General features: G+C 35.8%; 1 protein-coding gene across 1 annotated transcript in view; it reads left to right on the top strand.

Annotated features, from left to right (window-relative positions):
- Positions 1–21,040, top strand: part of LMBRD1 (LMBR1 domain containing 1) — a 198,061-nt gene that overhangs the window by 105,511 nt on the left and 71,510 nt on the right. The window contains 2 exon segments of the mRNA XM_043963134.1: positions 12,552–12,677; positions 13,144–13,296. Of these exon segments, the coding sequence (XP_043819069.1) occupies positions 12,552–12,677; positions 13,144–13,296 (279 nt within the window).

The following is a 21,040-nucleotide window of genomic DNA, read 5'->3' as shown; positions in this document are numbered from 1 at the left end:
TATGTATAAAACACTGTGTTAGGTGTTGGAAATTAATTGAAAAGCAAGACAGTCTCTCTTCTCAAAGAGCACACACTCCATTTGGGGAAGACAGCACACATAGGTTTCATCTACAAGTCAGATGAAAAAGCGCAGTGGTCATTGATGTCCAAGAACCCCAAGTTGATGGTAACACATCTTTTGTAATGTCATTTCCATAACATTTCCATAAAAACTATAACAATTAGATGGTACAGAGAAGTGTGACCAAAGTGATTGGAAAATGAGGAAAGATGAAAGGATTTGGGTTTAATTTTAGAGAATTTCATATAGATTTTCATAAGAAAGTTGTTGGCAATTCCTTTTCACATCTGCAAAGGAGCAAAAATAGGAAATAAAGATTTTGATTCGACTTAATATTTTGACTTTGAGTTTTCAGATACCGCAGTGACTTTTGGGTGGACCACTTATAAATTCTTTCTTTCCCTATTTTTAAGAATGTGACAGATAAATGTTAATTCTGAATGGTTACTGATTTTTCCTCTACCCTCTTTTAGTAAAATATAGTAGTATATTCTCAGCAAAACTTAGACCTTGTGATGAAGGTTCAACAAGCCATTGTGTAATAGTAATTTAAAGTTTGACTACTATTTAACAGCACCTTGGTGATTTATCTTCTTCCCCTTTCTAAATCTTCCTTTTTACTTCAGTGACTCTTCAGGATCCTTGCCCATTTGTCAAATCTTTGCCTGTATCCTCTATTTTTTCTTTGTATTTCAGTATGTTTCCAATGACTGTCTGACTGCTCCTTATTTGTCTCCTTTACCGGATACTAATCCATGTGCCATTTCTTATGTGCTAGTATACTACAAGGGTCCTTTTCTTTCTACATTCTGTTGGTGATCTTATTAACTTCCATGGGTTTAACTATTATCTCTTGACCGACAATAGTCTATGTTAAGGGTTAAAATTCTAGCTAAACTGTCTAAAATATCTAATGAGTGGTCGCCAATAAATTATAAGCTTTAGCAAGAGTTAGGTTTTTAAGCATTTATTAAGGAGAATAAGAATTTGGTAAAGAGAGAGAGAGAGGCCTAGATTCCTATCTATTAAAGGGAGAGCACATTTCTAGCTCCCTTCTCCGCCAGCGTCCTCAGGAAAAAGAGCGAGCCTGAGCGCCAGTCTCTTCCTTCCTCCTCCCACTAGCCCGCGTCACTTCCTGACTCCTGGTCTTGCCCTCAAAGACCTTCCCTTCATGGGCAGAACTCTTCTACAGTAAGTATCCAGCAGGTGGCGTTATTCCAATCGTTACAGTCCCCCCTGTTGTTCCTCAAGAAACAAAATATTTCCTTGACGGAACAGTAAAAAGAATATAATAACTATTGCTAACTAATAATATGTGAACAATATAGAAAAGGAAGAGAGGGAAGTTTTGTCCAGAGGGGCGATTTTTTTTTTGTCCTCATGAACCGACGCTTTGACATTAGTCTTGCAAAGGGAGGGCCTCTGCAGAGAATACATGTTACAGATGGTGTATATTATAACAGAAAGAGAAAAAAAACAACAAAAACAACAAATCAAAACTGTTCATTTAAAGTCTCTGAAAGTCTTTTCTCAGATGTCCTCTAGGTGTAGTCGTGGAATGGAAGTCTTTTCAGGGGTTGATGTGTGGATGCTGGTAATCAGCCAGGAAAATTTCCTACAAAATTGAGCTTAACACAACTTTAAAATAGCTTTGTCAATAATCAAATCCAAACAATGAAAGTTCTCAAAAACATGTCTAAGGGAATTCAGAATCTTAGTTGTTACACATGAAACATATAATAAAACAAAATTGAACCATTCTTTAAATTATAATATTACTATAGTCCCCCCCTTATGGAGGGTAATTGAGAAGACAATTGCTGCAATATTAATTAATAAAATAATTTTTATCTTTGTTTTATCACTTTTTGCATCATCTGCCTAATTATCCTCATGCCATTATGAGAAATTAAAAAATCTAATATTAATTGGTAACAGGTGTCAAGGCCAAATTCAACACTGTAATTTATCATGACACCTGAGATAATTATGGGGGGTTACCATAAAAGAACAGAGAAATGATGGGATATGAGCATTCCCACACTTGAGCAATATGTACTGCCCATACAGTATGCCAGGCTTAAAATAGGTGGATGGAATATATGTCCATGCCACCGAACATATTGGAAGAAACTGAGTCAGACTTAATCAGATGCATGGGACTGAGATGTCCATGGCATCAGGCATATAGGAGGGAGCATGGAAGCCAGGTGTAGAAGTGAGATGGGTGGGATGAATACTTCCAGCCATCTGTACAATATTGTGGGGAAAAATAAAATAAAATATTAAACCAAGAGAATCCAACCTCAACATTAGTCAAAAGCCGTTCCCCTCGGCCATACCTTGACTTCATGCATGTCTCCCCCTCATGTGACAGTTCAGTGTCTGCTCTTGCATGTATTCTCTTGTGATTGGATGGCATCTTGGCCAACTGGCATCTGATAACTCAGAATAAAGGCAATAATGTCTTAAATGATAAGTTCCCATAATCCAAGTCTCATATGGATTTAAAAATGAGGCTAATAAATGATTGCAAAAAATGTGAATACATCTTGACTCAGAACACAATATATAATTATGCAACAATTTCAAATAATACCCCCCTTTTTTTTTACTTAGTATACAATTACTTTTGTGAAAAATCAGAAACATACTTAAATACAAGTTAAAGCACAACAGAATCTCAAAGAACTTTTTTTTTTTTGAAAAAAGAAAACTTTTACAAATGTTCCCTCTTTTTTTTTTTTTTGGAATATGCTTATCAAAAATAATACTTCTAGAATCAATTTACACTTGCCATGGCAAACAATTTGCAAGGGAAATGCTTTTAAAGAGTTTGATCAAATAATCAGTTGAGAAAAAATAACAAAAACAAATAACTCAGAATATGGGAGCACAATACTCCTAGAATTAACATTGTATAATAAAATCAAAACCATCTTGCAATGTTCAAAATTAGATAGACAAATGAATAGAAGAAAATACACATGGAACAATAAAAATACAGTGAAATTCAAACTAAGGAAATCTAAATGAATATGAACTTAATATCAATAAGAGTATTATAAAATATAAACTTGATCACATGACTATAAAAAGCTTTTACAAATATTCTCCTTGTTTTAAAAACTAAATATAAAACACAATCTCAAAAGCATGAAAATCTCTATGAAAATAAACCCATACCATTAATTTCAAAATGTATATGTAATAGTATAGAAATCCTATGTAACCTCTGAACTGATACTATTAATAATCTGAGTGAATTTAGAACACTTTTGATTCCGATATCTAAAATCCCCAATACTCATATCAATACCTTGCTGCTTACTTCTACATTTCTGTAAAATATATACCCTTCCATGGCAAAAGAAGCAGAGTCTTGAACTATGTTGATGATTGTCATTCTTATTCGGCTTAAGTTTTTCTTCTTTAACCCCTCTATATTGTCTGTCAGTCTTTTCACCATACAAATGCTTTATAAGATTACTAATTAAAGACAAAAGCAGGTTAGCAAAATTATGAACAAATCGAGCATATCTGGAATTTAAAGGGTTTTCTAAGGTTGTTTCAGAAGCACAGCCAGGCCGGGGAAGGGCTGAGCCTGAAGCTGCAAATGCAGGTAGAAAAAGTTGAGCATGCGTACCAGATCTCTGGACTTCCCAGGCAGGGGAAGCTATGGGCTTGGCCATAGGAGGAGTAGAGGGTGGGGTCTGGAGAGGAGGGGAGGGACCAGAGCAATTTGAATCAGACTTGATTTTGAACTCAGGCCTGGATTCCTCTTCCCCCACTTTGCCTCCAGGTGCTAGGGGATTAAAAGCTTCTAGAGGGTGGGTCATTGCCTCCAGGCATGCAAATTAGAGCAACAATTAGTGTTAGACTGGAAAAGCTGCAGGAATCTCTTCAGATTTCTCTGAAAAAGCATGGTTGGGAGAGGGAGAGATATTTCCTTGTGTGAGTAAGTTGCTGGCTCTTTTAACAAAATAAAAGAAAAATAGAAAATCCACAAAAACAAAGTATTAACATGATCTTATCTCCCATTTGTCTGGTTAAACAGACTAAAATCAAAATAGGATAATTAGGGAGTTTAAAAGGTCCATTCGAAAAAATTTAAAGGAAAACACAGCCAGTACACCAGTACTTAGCAGTTTTAAAGGGTAAGGGAAATTTCTTACCCAACCGGAAGATCAGAAGTGAGGTTCAGCTTTCCTCTTCGTGGTCAGCCATCTGTTAAGGGTTAAAATTCTAGCTAAACTGTCTAAAATATCTAATGAGTGGTCGCCAATAAATTATAAGCTTTAGCAAGAGTTAGGTTTTTAAGCATTTATTAAGGAGAATAAGAATTTGGTAAAGAGAGAGAGAGAGGCCTAGATTCCTATCTATTAAAGGGAGAGCACATTTCTAGCTCCCTTCTCCGCCAGCGTCCTCAGGAAAAAGAGCGAGCCTGAGCGCCAGTCTCTTCCTTCCTCCTCCCACTAGCCCGCGTCACTTCCTGACTCCTGGTCTTGCCCTCAAAGACCTTCCCTTCATGGGCAGAACTCTTCTACAGTAAGTATCCAGCAGGTGGCGTTATTCCAATCGTTACATCTAGGAATCCTCACATTTCTCTTCTGCTCTAGTCCTACATCTCTGCCTGTTTTGCACTTATAGTGAAATATTCCATGGTCTTTTCAAACTCAAGATGTCCAAAACAGAATGTATCTACTCCTAATTTTCAACTTCCTTTGAAAAGGCTTGGTGTCTTAATTTTGAGGATCACCTTTGATTCTTCATTCTCTTATCCCCATGTCTAGTCATTCGCCAGTTCTGTCACTTCTGCCTCTACAATATCTCTTGAATCTCTTCTCTTTACTCACACCACAACCACCCTAGTTCAAGATCTCATTTCATTTCTTTCAATAGCTTCTTTGCATTCTTTCTCTCTCCTTTCCAACCTGTCCTCCAAATTAATATTCTTGAAGTTCAAGCTTGACCATGTCACTTCTCTGCTTAAGAAGCTACAGTGTCTCTTAGGATATAATATGATATAATACAAATGCTATTCAACATTCAGAGTTGTTCATAATCTGGAGCTTTCCCTGGTTATTACACATTACTTTCTTTTGCACAATGTGTATCATAGCTAAAATAGTCTACTAAGTGCTCCATCTACATAGAAATCTATCTCATGTTTCTCCATGACTTTCCTTATTTTTTTAATGAATTTTTTTCAATCAGCAAAAATCTGTTCTTTCTCCTGTCCTCTTTCTTCCTCTCTACGTAATCATTTTGTACCCTGAGTCCTTTACCTCTCCATCAGGAGGGCAGATAACATGTTTTACCCTAAGTCATCTGGAATTGTGATTGGTCATTGTGATCAGAGTTCTCAAATCTTTCAGTTGTTTGTCTTTCTAATATTATTGTCACTATAAATTGTACTCCTGGATGTATTTATTTCACTTGGTACCAATTCATACAAATCTTCCTGGGTTTCTCAGGGACCATCCCCATCATTATTTCTTATTGCAATTCCATCATATTTATATCACATTTACATGCCATAACTTGATTAGCCATTTCCCAGCTGGGTCCCAATTCTTTGCCACTGCAAAAATAGCTTTAGATATTTTTGTAAATACTTAGAATTTTTTTGCTTAGGACCAGTCTGTCCTTTAATCTACCTTCCCTGTTTTCTTCCTGTCTTTACCCTTATTCCTGTCTCTTTTCTTCCCTTTTACTCCTGTATCCCTTTTTCTATACCCAACTCTGCAAGTATATGTATTCTTCCCTTCTTTGACCAGTTTAGTTGAGAGGGAAATATGTCAGCCACTCCCCTCATCCTTTCCTCCTTGTTTTTATAGACTACTACTTGTGCCCTTCATTTAGGAATGATATTTTCTCCCTTGTTCCTCTCACAAACTCCCTGACCCTTCCCCAATCCCGAGTATATTCCTCTTGCCCTATCTTTTCATTCGTCTCTTAATAGTATCAAGATATAACAGAACCACTCAAAGGCCTTCTGTCTAATCAGACAACCTTTATGAGTCCTGATGATAATAGACTGATAATGGAGTTGGGGAAAAATAACATGTATATGTATGTATGTATGTATATATTTATATACACACACATATGTGGATGTATGTATGTATAGCCTGTCTCCATATTAGAATAGAAACGATTTATTCTTCTTTAGTCCCTTATGGTTGTTTCTCTTTATATTTCTCTTGACTCCTTATTTGTTCTTCAAAATGTCTATGCATTTCTGATCTTTTCATCAAGAATGCTGGGGCGGCTAGGTGGCTCAGTGGATAAAGCACCGGCCCTGGATTTAAGAGGACCTGAGTTCAAATCCAGCCTCAGACACGTGACACTTATTAGCTGTGTGACCCTGGGCAAGTCACTTAACCCTCATTGCCCCCCCAAAAAAAAAGAAGAAGAAAGAAAGAATGCTTAGAAGTCCTCTGTTTTATTCAAGGACTATTTTTTCCTCCTATATGATTATATTCAGTTTTTCTAGATAAGTTATTTTTAGCTGTAAGTCTATAATTTTTGCCTTGTGGAATATCTTTTATAGTGGGGCCTGCTAAATCACTTGTAATACTGACTATGGCACCTTGGTACCAGAATTCTTTCTTTCTGGCTGCTTGCAATAGTGTTTCTTTGACCTAGACGTTCTTCATTTTGCTGTTATATTCCTTCTGGGTTTACATTTTGCAGTTTCTTTCAGGTTACCATCAAATTCTATTTCCATTTTGGCCTCTGTTTCTCAGATGGTTGAGGAGTTTTCTTAAAGAATTTCTTAAATATGATGTCTGGTCATGGCTTTCAGGTACTCTAGTGATTCTAAAATTACTTCTCAATCTGATTTCCAGGTTGGTTGTTTTTGCTATGAATAATCTTACATTTTCTTTTATTTTTTCTGTCTTTTGACTTTGTTTTAATATTTCTTGTCTCATGGAGTCATTAACTTCTATTTAGTTGGTTCTAATTTTCAGCAAATTTGTTGTTACTCAAAGCAAGAGGTTTTGAACCTCTTGTGCCAGTCTGTTTATTGCCTTTCCATTTCTTTCTTTGAAAGCTCCCATTTCTTTTCCAAATTTTTTTCCTTAAATGTGCTTTTCTCTTTTTTTTAAACTCATGCTTTATCTCTTACTTACATTCGAGTTAAACTTCTGGCCAAACTGTGTTTTGAGGCTTTACTCATAAATGTTTTGGAGTTAAAATTTTCATTTGAACTCTTTGGCATGGTGTTGATATCAAACTAAAGGGAAAAAAAAAAGAATGAGGAAAACTATATTTTAAAAAATGAGTGCTATAAATGAAATCACTTGGTATTATTACTTATCCAGAATCATAATATAATAATTTTTATATTCAAACTTACTAACTTTTCTTACTAACATTTTCTAAAGCATTAAGATATTAAATAGGAAGGAAACCAATATAGTTTTATAAAGTTGTGATTTTTTTAACAATCAGTTAGTAAGAAAACTGGTGTTCCTGGAGCCAAGATGGCGGGGGAAAGGCAGTGATTTCTTGAACTCATGACACTATCTCTCCAAAAAACATCCAAATAACGCCATAGGAAAATGCCCGGAGCAGCAAAACTCACAGAAGAATGTGCTAAAATCATCTTCTAACCAAGAACGGCTTGGAAGGTCAGAAGGAGGGAGCTGGCTGTGCTGATACAGGAGTTGAGCCCAACCCCACAGTCACCCTGACACAGATCCAGTCCCAGGAAGGCCTCACCAGAGAAGGAGACCCCCAGAGCCTCTGAATCAGCTGAAGTGCCACTGTTGTCTAGAACTAAGCTCACAGTCTGGGGAGAGGGCTGAGCCCTGGGCAGGGGAGAGACTACAGGGGTCTATGCTGGTGCTGAGGCAGAACTTGGGTTTTTCACCCCTGCTGAGAACCAGGAGATAGACTTGAGTAACAGTGGCCCAGGTAGGGGAGGGGCACAGGCTCGTCAGAGCTGACAACCACAACACACAAAGCTGGTAGATTAGCAAGTTGGTCTGGGGTCATCTACAGACCAGGGAATAGGCCAGGTGAGTGAAGAACCTGATCCTCCTTAAATCATACCACCTGGGACTTCTCAAGCTTGGGATACTACAGCCTGGAAACAGTGCCCCACTTTAAGGAGCTAAAAGTCTAGTAAAAGAAAGGCAAGATGAGCAGACAGAGAAAGGTGAGGACCCTAGAAAGTTTCTTCAGTAACAAGGAAGACCATGGGGCACCTTAAGAGGAAGAGGTCAACATCAGCACCCCTATGTCTAAAGCTTCTAAGAAAAATATGAATTGGTCTCAGGCCATAAAGGTGCTCAAAAAGGACTTTGAAGATAAAGTTAGAGAGGTAGAGGAAAAAATGGAAAGAGAAATGAGGGTGATGCAGGAAAGACATGAGAAAAAAGTCAACAGCTTGAAAAGTCAAATTGGCCAAATGGAAAAGGAGGTACAAAAGCTCTCTGATGAAAATAATTGCCTAAGAATTAGGATTGAACAAATGGAAGCCAGTGACTTTATGAGAAACCAAGACACAATAAAGCAAATCCAAATGAATAAAAAAATAGAGGGCAATGTGAAATATCTTCTGAGAAAAACTGCTGACCTGGAAAATAGGTCCAGGAGAGATAATTTGAAAATTATTGGTCTACCTGAAAACCATGATCAAGGAAAGAGCTTAGACACCATCTTCCAAGATATTCTAAGGGAAAATTGCCCGGAAATTCTAGAAGAAGCAGCTAAAATAGAAATTGAAAGAATCCACAGATCACCTCCAGAAAGAGATTCTAAAAGGAAAACTCCTAGGAATATTATAGCCAAATTCCAGAGCTCTCAGGTCAAGGAAAAAGTATTGCAAGCTGTCAAAAAGAAAGAATTCAAGTACTGTGGAGCCCCAGTCAGGATAGCACAAGATCTGGCAGCTTCTACATTAAAGGACCGGAGAGTATGGAATATGATATTACAGAGGGCAAAGGAAATGGGATTACAACCAAGAATCACCTACCCAGCAAAACTCAGCATAATCTTTCAGTGGAAAAAAATGGGACTTTAATGAAAAAGAAGACTTTCAGATGAAAAGACCTGAACTGAATGGCAAATTTGAATTTGAAATACAAGACCCTAGAGAACCATAAAAAATTGCAGCTGGGGGACATACCTGGGGTTGTACAGTGGGCGACTGTCTTGTGTCTGAGGCCGGGTTTTGGCTGGGATCCCCCTGGGTCCAGGGGTGATGCTTTGTCCACTGTGTCACCTAGCTAGGTGATGACATCTTTAGGGTTAAATTGAGGGGTGAAGGGAATGCACTAGGGGAGGGGGAAGGGCAGAGGTGAAATCCTACATGAAAGAAACAGGAAAAGGCTTGTGGAGTGGGGGAAGAGATGGGAGAGGAGCAGGGCAGTAAATGAATTTTACACTCATCAGAAAAGGCTCAAAGACCTTAAACTCATCAGAACTGTCTCAAGGAGGGATTAACTTACACACCCAACTGGGTGGAGTAATCTATTTAATCTGGTCAGTAAATGAGCCTAACACTCATCAAAATTGGCTCAAAGACCTCAGTCTCATTAGAATTGGCTCAAGGAGGGAATAATGTACACACTCAGTTGGGTGGAGTAATCTCTCTAACCCTGCAGGAAATAGGAGGGGAAGGGGACAAAGAGAGAGGGGCAAAAGAAGGAAGGGCAGAGTGGGGGGAGGGGACAGACAGAAGCAAATCACATTTGAAGAGTGATAGGATAAAAGAAGATGGATAATAGAATATCATGGGGAAGGGAATAGGATGGAAGGGAAATAGTTAACAATAGTAATCATGAAAAAGAGAAAAGGGGTGGAAATTGCACAAAAAAATATTTATAGCAATTCTTGGTGGAGGCCAAGAATTGAGAATCAAGGGAATGTCCATCAATTGAGGAATGATGGAAAAGGCTGTGCTATATGATTATAGTGGAATGGTCTTGTGCTACAGGAAATGACGCACAGGCTGATCCCCGAAAAACCTGGAAAGACTAATGAACATCGATGTATAGTGAAGTGAGCAGAGCTGGGAGGACATTGTGCATAGTGACAGCAGTATTGTTCAATGAGCAATTGTGAATGACTTAACTACTCTCAGCAATGCAATGATACAAGACAATCCCAAGGAACTAATGAGGAAGCTTACTATGCACCCCCATAGAAAGAACTGATAAAAAGAACACTTGTGGATTGTATGTATATAACCTAGTTATGATCTTGTGGAGGGGGGAGGAAAGGGAGGGAGGGAGGGAGAAAAATTTGGAACTCTTAATCTTATGAAAATGAATGTTGAAAACTACCCTTACATGTAACTGGAAAAAATAAAATAAATGTTTGTTGCTAAAAAAAAACAAAAACAAAAAACCCAATCAGTTAGTAATATAATGTTAAAAACATTCAAACAAAATACCCCATAAAGCACAGTATTCACTTGTGAACAGGTCTACTCCACTACCCCCACCCCCAGTGAACAGAAATCTATTTTCCCTCTCTCCTACTTCTCTTGTCTTCCATTGTGGAGAAAAATAAAGGAACAAAACCTTCCTAACCAATATGCATCCTCAAAGAAAATGAATTCCTTCATTAACCTATATCCATTAAATAAATGTATCATTCTGTGCCCTAAGCCCATCCTCTCTCTGTCAGGAAATGTAGATAGCATACTTACTTGATCATGGTCCTCTAGAATCATAATAGGTCTTTGTGTTGATGACAGTGTTCTTCATGTCTTTCAAAGTTGTTTGTCTTTATAATGTTTTATTGTATTAATTGTTCTCCTAATTCTGTTTATTTCACTCTTCATCATCATACAAGTAAGTCTTTCCAGGTATTTCTGAAACTATAGTATAACATCATTCATATACCATAATTTGTATAGCCATTTCCCGATTGATAGGCAGCTCCAGTTCTTTGCCACCACAAAAAGGGCTACTATAAATATTTTATCATACACATAGGTCTTTTTTTCTCTTTCTTTGATCGTTTTGGGTAATGGTATCACAGAGTCAAAGTATATGCACAATTAAATAACTTTTGGTATATAGTTTCAAATTGCTTTCTTGAATGGCTGGATGGAGCCTTGAGAGATGCAATTAGTGAGGAGACACTGATGAAGAACTAAGAAGTTAGGCCTGGGACACCAATCTGAATTCTGTTATGCAAGTCATTAGTTTTCCTGAATAGACCTCTAGTCTGTATAACCAAAATGATTCAGGAAATTACCTTTCAGATCTATGGATGGGTAATTACTTATTTTATTTATTTATTTTTTGGGGCAGGGCAATGAGGGTAAAGTGACTTGCCCAGGGTCACACAGCTAGCAAGTGTCAAGTGTCTGAGGCCGGATTTGAACTCAGGTACTCCTGAATCCAGGGCCAGTGCTTTATCCACTGTGCCACCTAGCTGCCCCGGGTAATTAATTATAACTAAACATACCATAGAATCACTGAAGACAATTTTGAGTATATAAGACTGAAAAGATTTTGCATAAACAAAATCAATTCATCTAAAATTATAAAAGATGCAAGTAACATGGAAAATATTTACAGCAAGTTTCTCTGAAAAAGACCTCATTTCCAAGATGTATATGGAACTGATTCAAATTTATAAGAATGAGCTATTTCCCAATTGATAAAAAGTTTTTTAAAAAAAGTTATAGACGTGCAGTTTTCAGAGGGAGAAATTACAGCTATCAATCGCCACATGGGAAAATGCTTCAAATCACTAATAATTAGAGAAATGCAGATCAAATCAACTTTTTGGTTCTACTTCATACCCATCAGATTAGTTAAGCTGTCAAGAAGGAAAATGGCAAATGTTGGAGGGTCTGGTCTGGAGGGAGAGCAAATTAATATATTTTAGGTAGAAATGTGACTTGATTCAGCCATCCTGGGCCTTCTTCTCTTTTCCCTAACTATGCTATCTCCATTGGTGATCTCATCAGCTCCCATAGGTTTAGTTATCTCTTTGTGGTTTATTTATGCATGCATATATGTATATGTATACATAGATGTGTGTATGTATACATATATTATATCTATAGAGATAGAAGTATGTTTATATGTCTATATCTGTATAAGGCAGTTGTTGAGGGACTGGAGAGATTAGATAAGGAAGGAAGAAAGGAAGGAAGGGAGGGAGGGAGGGAGTAGTAAGTAAATTATGAAACCCTTTTCTGAATAATTGTTTTTAGTTTTAAAATAAAAAAAAATTATTTATGACATTTTTAATAATTTGAAATTTTTACCAGTTAACACTGATCTTTTTTCTGCTTAGTTTAAACTGATAAGATTTTCCTTTCCATTTAAAGTCCCAGAAATTTAATCTGAAATTTTAATTTTTCAATTCCCTTAAGAAAATTTATTTTCTATACTGATAGTAAAAGCTAAAAGCATAAAGTATACTTTTAGACTTGTGAAATAATATGGAATTTTGTTTGAACAGAATTGTAAACATGCTTTCAATTCTCTTTTATCTTTTTGTTTTAGGCCTATGGTATGTCAGCCTTACCCCTAAATCTAATAAAAGGTACTCGAAGTGCTACATATGAACGCTTAGAGAACACCGAAGATATTGAAGAAGTGGAACAGCACATTCAAAGAATTAAATCAAAGGTTAGGCAATATTTTATTAAAATTAGAATCAGCTTTCTTTCTAATGCTTATCTGATTGTGACTCAGACACTGACAGAATTGTCTTTTCTAGTAGTTAGTTGTATAATAGATTATTGAACTGGGAGAGAGGAGACCCAAGTTCTAGTCCAGCGTTTACTTTTAACTAGTTATATGACTTTGGCTAAATCTAATGTACAATTCTAGCCCTCCTTATTCTCCCCTAAAATGAGAGTGTTGATGAGATGATGATTTCTAAAACTTCTTACAATTCCATTCTCTGATTCTGACTGTATACATTATAAAGACATTTCCACATTGTTATATTTCGAAAGTGCTCCAAACACACACACATATATGGTGTATTTGTGAATCATATACCTTAATTTTCAGACATGCTAAAAGTAATTGGTAACTTTATGGACGAATGATTACATTCTGCATTTCATTTATTCTGCTTTTTTTGCAGAACAAGGATGGTCGCCCTCTACCAGCAAAGGATAGACGGACCTTAAAACATTTTGAAGAAAAGTTACGGACGCTTAAAAGGAGAGAGAGGCACCTAGAATTCATTGAGAAGAGCTGCTGGACAAAATTTTGTGGTGCCCTACGACCCTTGAAGGTAAATGGAGTTTAAATAATATAATCGTAATGACTTTTCCCATGTTTTATACAGTGCCTCAGCTTTATATAGAAACTCAAAAACTATTCTTCCAAGAGGAAAAGGATCATTTGAGTAGCACTTTTTTTTTTTTTTTTTTTTTTAGTGAGGCAATTGGGGTTAAGTGACTTGCCCAGAGTCACACAGCTAGTAAGTGTTAAGTGTCTGAGGCCGGATTTGAACTCAGGTACTCCTGACTCCAGGGCCGGTGCTCTATCCACTGCGCCATCTAGCTGCCCCGAGTAGCACTTTTTAATCCTAGCATATTTCTGTAATATTTTGTAGCTAATACTGTTATTCATTGCCAAAATAGTTTCCTCAACACCTAAGTAGGCATGCCCTAATCTGGACAGAGGCAATGGGAGCCATTTGAGCAATGGGGTTGAGGGTAGAAGGGGAAATGGTCAGATGTGCTTTAGGTATGTTACCTTGACATGTGTGGAGGAAGGATTAGTAATCAAGGTAAATTTTTTTTGTAATAAACATTTTTATCTATAGTTTTGGGTTTCATTTTTTTATCCCTCTTTCCCTCCCTCTTCTCCCTCCTCCCTGAAGCAGCAAACAATTAAATATGGGTTATATATGTATCATTATCTAAAACATTACTATATTTATCATTTTGTACAAGAAAACTTGATTAAAAGAAAAAAATGAAAGAAAGTGGAAAAATAGCATGCTTCAGTCTGTGTTCCATCAATATCAGTTATTTATTTGGAGGTGGATAATGTTTCAGCAATAGTCCTTTGGATCATTGTATGGTTGAAAAAAGTCAAGTCATTCACAATTCTTCATCAAACAGTGTTTCTGTCTCTGTGCACAGTGTTCTCTTGGTTCTATTCACTTCACTATACATCATTTCATACAACTCTTTCCATGCCTTTCTGAAGTCATCCTGTTTGTCATTTCTTACAGCACAATAATATTCCATTACCATCATATACCACAGTTTGTTTAGTCATTCCCCAATTGATGGGCATTCCTTTGATTTCCGATTCTTAGCCACTACAGAAAAAGTTGCTATAAATATTTTTGTACAAATAAGTCTTTTTCTCCTTTTGGAGATGTCTTTGGGATATGAAACTAGCAGTGGTATTGCTGGATCAAAGGGTATGCACAGTTCTATAGCCCTTTGGTTATAATTCCAAATTGCTCTCCAGAATGATTGTATCTTTTCACAACTCCACCAACAGTGGATTAGCATCCCAGCTTTCCCACATCCCCTCCAACATCCAGTATTTTCCATTTTTATTATATTTGCCAGTCTGATAGGTATGAGGCGATACCTCAGAGTTGTTTTAATTTGCATTTCTCTGATCAGTAGTGATCCAGAGCATTTTTCATATGATTATAGATAGCTTTGATTTCTTTGTCTGAAAACTACCTGTTCATATCCTTTGACCATTTATCAATTGGGGAATAACTTGTATTTATATAAATTTGACTCAGTTCTCTATATATTTGAGAAATGAGGCCTTTATCAGAGATATTTGCTTTAAAAATTCTTTCCCGGTTTTCTCCTTCCCTTGTAATCTTGGTTACATTAGTTTTGTTTGTGCAAAAGCTTTTTAATTTTACATAATCAAAATGATCTATTTTACATTTTATTTTATTCTCTATATCTTCTTTGGTCCTAAATTCTTCCTCTGCCCACAAATCTGACAGATAAATGATTCCATACTCTCTTATTTGTTGATGGTATCATCCTTTATGTGTAAATTATGTATCCATTTTGACCTTATTTTAGTATATGGTGTAAGATAGTGGTCTATATCTAGTTTCTGCCATACTGTTTTCCAGTTTTCTCAGCAGTTTTTGTCAAATAATGAGTTTTTGTTCCAAAAGCTTGGATCTTTGGGTTTATCATATGCTAGATTACTATAGTCATTTACTATAGTATAATTTCTGATCTACCTCTCTATTTCTTAGCCAGTACCAGATTGTTTTGATAATTATCACTTTATATTACAGTTTGAAATCTGGTACTGCTAGACTACATTCTTTTGTATTTTTTTCATTGATTCCCATGATATCCTTGAACCTTTGTTTTTCCAGATGAATTGTGTTATTACTTTTTCTAGTCCTATAAAATACTTTTTGATAGTTTGTTATAGCACTAAATAAATAAATTAACTTAGGTAGGATTGTCATTTTTATTATATTGGCTCTACTTACCCATGAGCAATTACTATTTTTCCAATTGCTTAGATCTAACTTTATTTCTGTGAAAAAGAGTTTTGTAGTTCTGGTCATATAGTTACTGTGTTTGTCTTGGGAGGTAGACTCCCAAGTATTTTATATTGGCCACAGTTATTTTAAATGGAATTTCTCTTTCTATCTGTTGTTGCTGGACTTTATTAGTAATATATAGAAATGCTGATGATTTATGTGGATTTATTTTGAATCCTGCAGCTTTGCTAAAGTTGTTAATAATTTCAAATAGCTTTTTAGTTGATTCTCTAAGATTTTCTAAGTATAACATCATATCATCTGCAAAAAGTGATAGTTTTGTTTCCTTATTACCTATTCTAATTCATCAAGGTAACTTAACTAGAGGATCTTGTTATAGTTTGCTATAACTTTATTTCATTATATGTTTACGTAAAAGCTTTAGCTTTAGGAGAAAGAAGGCAAAAGAAAGGGTACAGACTACTGGGCAAAACAGAACATCTATTTTGGCACTGATTTGAAAGAAAGGTGCCAGGAACCCAAAGTAAATCTAATTATTCTCATGGAATTGAATCATCTGTGACCATTGATATCAAGGTCACATCATTAGTAAATATCACACCACTCAGAATTCAAACTAAAATAGGAGGCGCATTATCCTTTTATCCCCAAGAGTGACTAGAAAACCAGTTATCTAATTTCTTTCTTCCAGCTCATAGTTGTAGTTTAGACACTATATAACATACCTGGTTTCAGCTGAATATTGTCCCACAAGAGAAAAATAGATTTCTTTCCTTTTTGGGGGGGGAGGGGAGGGCAATGAGGGTTCAGTGACTTGCCCAGGGTCACACAGCTAGTAAGCGTCAGGTATCTGAGTCTGGGATTTGTTTCCTTTTGCTGGCAAATGCTTTTCTGGTGAAGAAATTGAAAATATTCTAAAAAGGCCATGGGTCAAAGGGTGAAGATCAGTGTTGTGATTACCTTTATGACCATGCATATAACTGCAGTAATCATTTTTTCCCCTGGGTATACAAGATTTCTTTAATTTTTTACCATAGGCAAAGTGGGTATTGGTCCTTAATCTATGACATTTGAACTTAGGCAGCTGGTGTATAAAAGGCTCTTAAATTCTGCCTTGTAGAAGATTAACAGAATTCCCAGCTATCCTAAAAGAAGTACCATAAACAGACTTGGGTTTTTACTTTTGTTTTACCTCATGGTTTCCTAGGATTAAATAACATGTAACTAACCTTCCATTTGGTCTCAGTCTAGAATATAAAGAATATCTATCTTTGTCTCACAGGATTTAAATTGTGAGATTAAATGAAAATTTTGCATAAAAGCACTTAGGAAATTTTTATATTTGCATAAAAGGGTAGAATGGTACAGAAAACCATCACTTACATCATACACTCTCAATTTGACTTGTCCTTTGTTCCTAGGGATGTTCCCAAATTTCCTCTTGGTTGTTACTTCATGCCTTCAATGCCTTACCCTCCAAATATTCCTAAACCTAGACAATTTACTAGGTACTAGTCACAGGGAAGTAATGAGGGATTACTGGCCTTGACTTCTCTTTTAAATCTTTTCATTTCCCTGGATTCTTCCTGACTCTGAGCTCCTTTCCAAGCATGAAATTTTGGGGATACAATCTTAACCTTGAAGGGATTTTCATATGTTCATTTAATGAACATATAGGACCCAGTTGAGAGTTTTTAGTCACCTGTGAAAGCTTTACATACTTAATCAATATACTTGTCATTTCTATGGAGCCAGAGCTCATTTGGCCTCTTACTAAATCATAGCCTGGGTATTGTCAGTTACTTTCCTCTCTCCATCATTTTTAGAAATAACTCTAGGGGTGTCTCTTTACTAAGAGATATTTCCTTTTACACCAGGACATACATGTCCTCAAATCTAATAGTTTTTCTTGTCTAGTAGTTTTTCTGTGTAGAAATGGATTGTATTTCTAAATCTACACTTCTTGCTTTAAACCATGGAGTTTAAATCTAGAATACTGACTGTCTTAAATAGAAAGATATAACAACATTTATCTTCCTTTATTTCAAATCTTCATTTGTATGACACGACTCCTATCACTTTTCCTTCCCTGAATGGAATGGGGGTGGGTTGGGAATAATAAGAGATAGTGGTGTTTAGGAGTTATTATTATTAAAGTTCTTCCATTTGTTTGCACCTAAGTAAACAAATCTGTGATTTCATTAGTATGAGGGAATTTTTTTTTCAACTTCCTTCATCAATTCAGATTGACTACTTGTTTTTGATAAAGTCTTGTGAATTGCTCACATGATCAGGATCACATGATTAGTAAGTGTTTCAAGTAAGATTTGAGCTCAACACTTTCTGACTCTAAAATTGTTCCTCTGTCTACTATGTCATGTTGATTCTTTATGAACTTCTTAAATATCTGTCAAAGGAAAATATTTTTATTGATACTGTTTTTTAAAATATTGCTGTTATTTCTCAGTAATGTTTCAAATGCACTGCTGTAATTATTTTTAGTACATATGGATCTTCACTACATTTTTCACCTTCCTGAAGTATAGAACTAGTCATAGTATCGCTTTGTAATAGTTTATATGTAGGCAGTTTAATTACTTGTTTAGAATAATTTCAAATTGTTTTTCAGAATGGTTGGAACAGTTCACACCTCCACCACCAGTATATAATTAGTGTTCTTACTTTTCCACAGCCTCTTCTGCCCTTACCATTTTTATCTTTTGTCATCTTTGTCAATCTGATTTGTGCATTGTAACACCTTAAGTTGTTTTAATCTTTGTCCTATTAATTTGTTATTAATGATTTGCAGCATTCTTTCAAAAGGTTGTCGATAGTTTTTATTTCTTCCTTTGTAAAATGCCTTTTAATCTCCATTGCTCATTTAGTTATTGGAGAATGGCTTTTGGTCTTATAGAATTATATCAATTTCCTGAATATCTTATATATCACCCCTTTATCACAGATATTTTCTGGAAATATTTTTTTTCAAACAATTCAAAAGTGCTTTTCTTCAGAGTATATTGAATTAAATGTGTAAGAGGTTTTTTAAATTAAATTTTATATACTCAAAGTTTTTGCCTTTATATTTTTATGGTCACAAATATTCTTAGCGCGATTAAGAATTTTCTTTTAGTCATATTTGTGTAGGGTATCTCTTTTTTCCTTTTACTCAAAAGTTTAATATAACCTTTTCTATTTAGGTAACATGTCTGTTTAGAGGTTACTTCCTATTCCATTAATAACCAATTATTAAAATAGGATTTAGGTTTTTTCCCTTTATTTCCTCATTCAGGGACTAGCACTTGCAGGTCAGTCAGTCTCTAAAACTATTGCTGATAAAGGAGATCACCCATATTCTTCCAGTATATGCTTTCTTAATTTTGGGCATGACCCCACCCAACTGGAGAACTTACTTTTGCGGGGGAGGGCAATGAGGGTTAAGTGACTTGCCCAGGGTCACACAGCTAGTGTCAAGTGTCTGAGGTTGAATTTGAACTCAGGTCCTCCTGAATCTAGGGCTGGTGCTTTATCTACTGTGCCACCTAGCTGCCCCTTGGAGAGTTTACTTCTTCCTTTTTAAAAAAAATTTTTTTTTTAGTGAGGCAATTGGGGTGAAGTGACTTGCCCAGGGTCACACAGCTAGTAAGTGTTAAGTGTCTGAGGCCGGATTTGAACCCAGGTACTCCTGATTCCAAGGCTGGTGCTTTATCCACTGTGCCACCTAGCTGCCCTGGAGAGTTTACTTCTGATACTGATCTAAACTAGGTGAATTCCAACATTAGGCTTATGTCCTCAATACACCCCCATTGTTGAGTTTGAGTGGAGGTGGGTTCCTTTGTCCAGATAGCTGGACACAGCTGAATCTCAAGATGAAACCACATTCTCAGATGGAGAAGCTGAAGGCTTTCAGCCCTCCTTCTCTTTACTCCGTATTGATTATTCACCAATCAGGGTTGATCTCACCTGTCAGAGGCACCCACTTTTCCAAAGGTATTTAAGCACTGGATGATCTATACAGTCTTTGTCTTTGGTTACCAAGAAAGACCACTGACCATCAATTTATTGATTATTTGCTAGCCTAATTAATAAATTGATTATTAATTATGCAGAAACTCCATCTCTTGGGCTTTTCATTCATCACAGCTATAACTTTTTTTGATGCTCCAAAATGAAATTTTTTGTTTTGTTTTGTAGAATAACCACTTGGTACTTTGTTGGGAAAACTGGAAAGGAGTATGGCAGAAACTGTGCAAAGAGCAATATTTTCCTTGTCCCCTCTAACATTTGTCACTTTCCCCTTCAATCATTTTAGCCAGTCTGGTCTATTTAAAATGATATCTCAGGGTGGTTTTAATTTGCATTTCTTTAATCAATAATGATTTAGAGCATTTTTTTCTTAGGACTATAAATGGTTTTGATTTTTTTCATTGGAAATCTGTCTGTTCATATCCTTTGACCATTTATCAATTGGAGATTGACTTAATGTATTGATATGAGACCTTTATCTGAGAAATTGTAAAATTTTTTCCCTGATTTTCTGCTTTTCTTCTGACCTTGGCTATATTTGTGCAAAACCTTTTCAATTTAATATAATCAAAGTTATACGTTTTACACTCAACTTTCTATTTCTCATTTATTTATAAATTATTCATCTACCCAATATGTAACACATTCCATATTTTTATAATATCTTTATATCTGGGTCATGCATTTATTTTGACCTCACCTTGGTAAATGGTGTAAAATATTGCTCTTTGCACAGTTTCTGCCATACTCCTTTCCAGTTTTCCCAACAATTTTTACAAAATAGTAAATTCTTATCCCCAAATCTTAAGTCTTTATACTTGTCAAATACAAGGTTATTATGTTTGTTTGCTGTTGTAAATTGCTTGTCTTCTCTGTTCTGTTGATCTACCTCTCTGTTTCTCAGCCAGTACCAGATAGTTTTGATAATCACTGCCTTATAATATAGTTTAAGATCTGGTACCGGGGGAGGGGGGCCACTAGGTGGCGCAGTGGATAAAGCACCAGCCCTGGATTCAGGAGTACCTGAGTTCAAATGCAGCCTCACATACTTCACACTTACTAGCTGTGTGACCCTGGGCAAATCACTTAACCCCCATAGCCCTGCCCCCCAAAAAAAAAAAATCTGGTACTGGTAAATCTCTATTCTTTACATTTTTCATTATTTCCTTTGGTATTGACTTTTTGTTCTTCCAAACGAATTTTGTTATATTTCTAATTCTGTAATTTTTGGTAATTTAATTTGCATGGCATTGAATCTATAAATTAGTTTAGGTAAAATTGTCATTTTTATTATATTGGTCCTGCCAACCCATGAACAATTGATATTTCTCCAATTATTTAAATCTGATTTTATTTTTATAAAAACTTTTTTATAATTTTATTTATTTAATTACTGGGTTTGTTTTGGAAGGTGTATTCCCAGGTAGTTTATATTGTATAGAGTTATTTTAAATGGGGTATCTACTCTCTCTTCTCGCAGAGTTTTGTTTGT

This window comes from Dromiciops gliroides, chromosome 4, assembly GCF_019393635.1.
Source record: "Dromiciops gliroides isolate mDroGli1 chromosome 4, mDroGli1.pri, whole genome shotgun sequence".
NCBI lineage: Eukaryota > Metazoa > Chordata > Mammalia > Microbiotheria > Microbiotheriidae > Dromiciops > Dromiciops gliroides.
The sequence above is the reverse complement of the archived record's forward strand: the minus strand, read 5'-3'. Positions and strand labels throughout refer to the sequence as shown.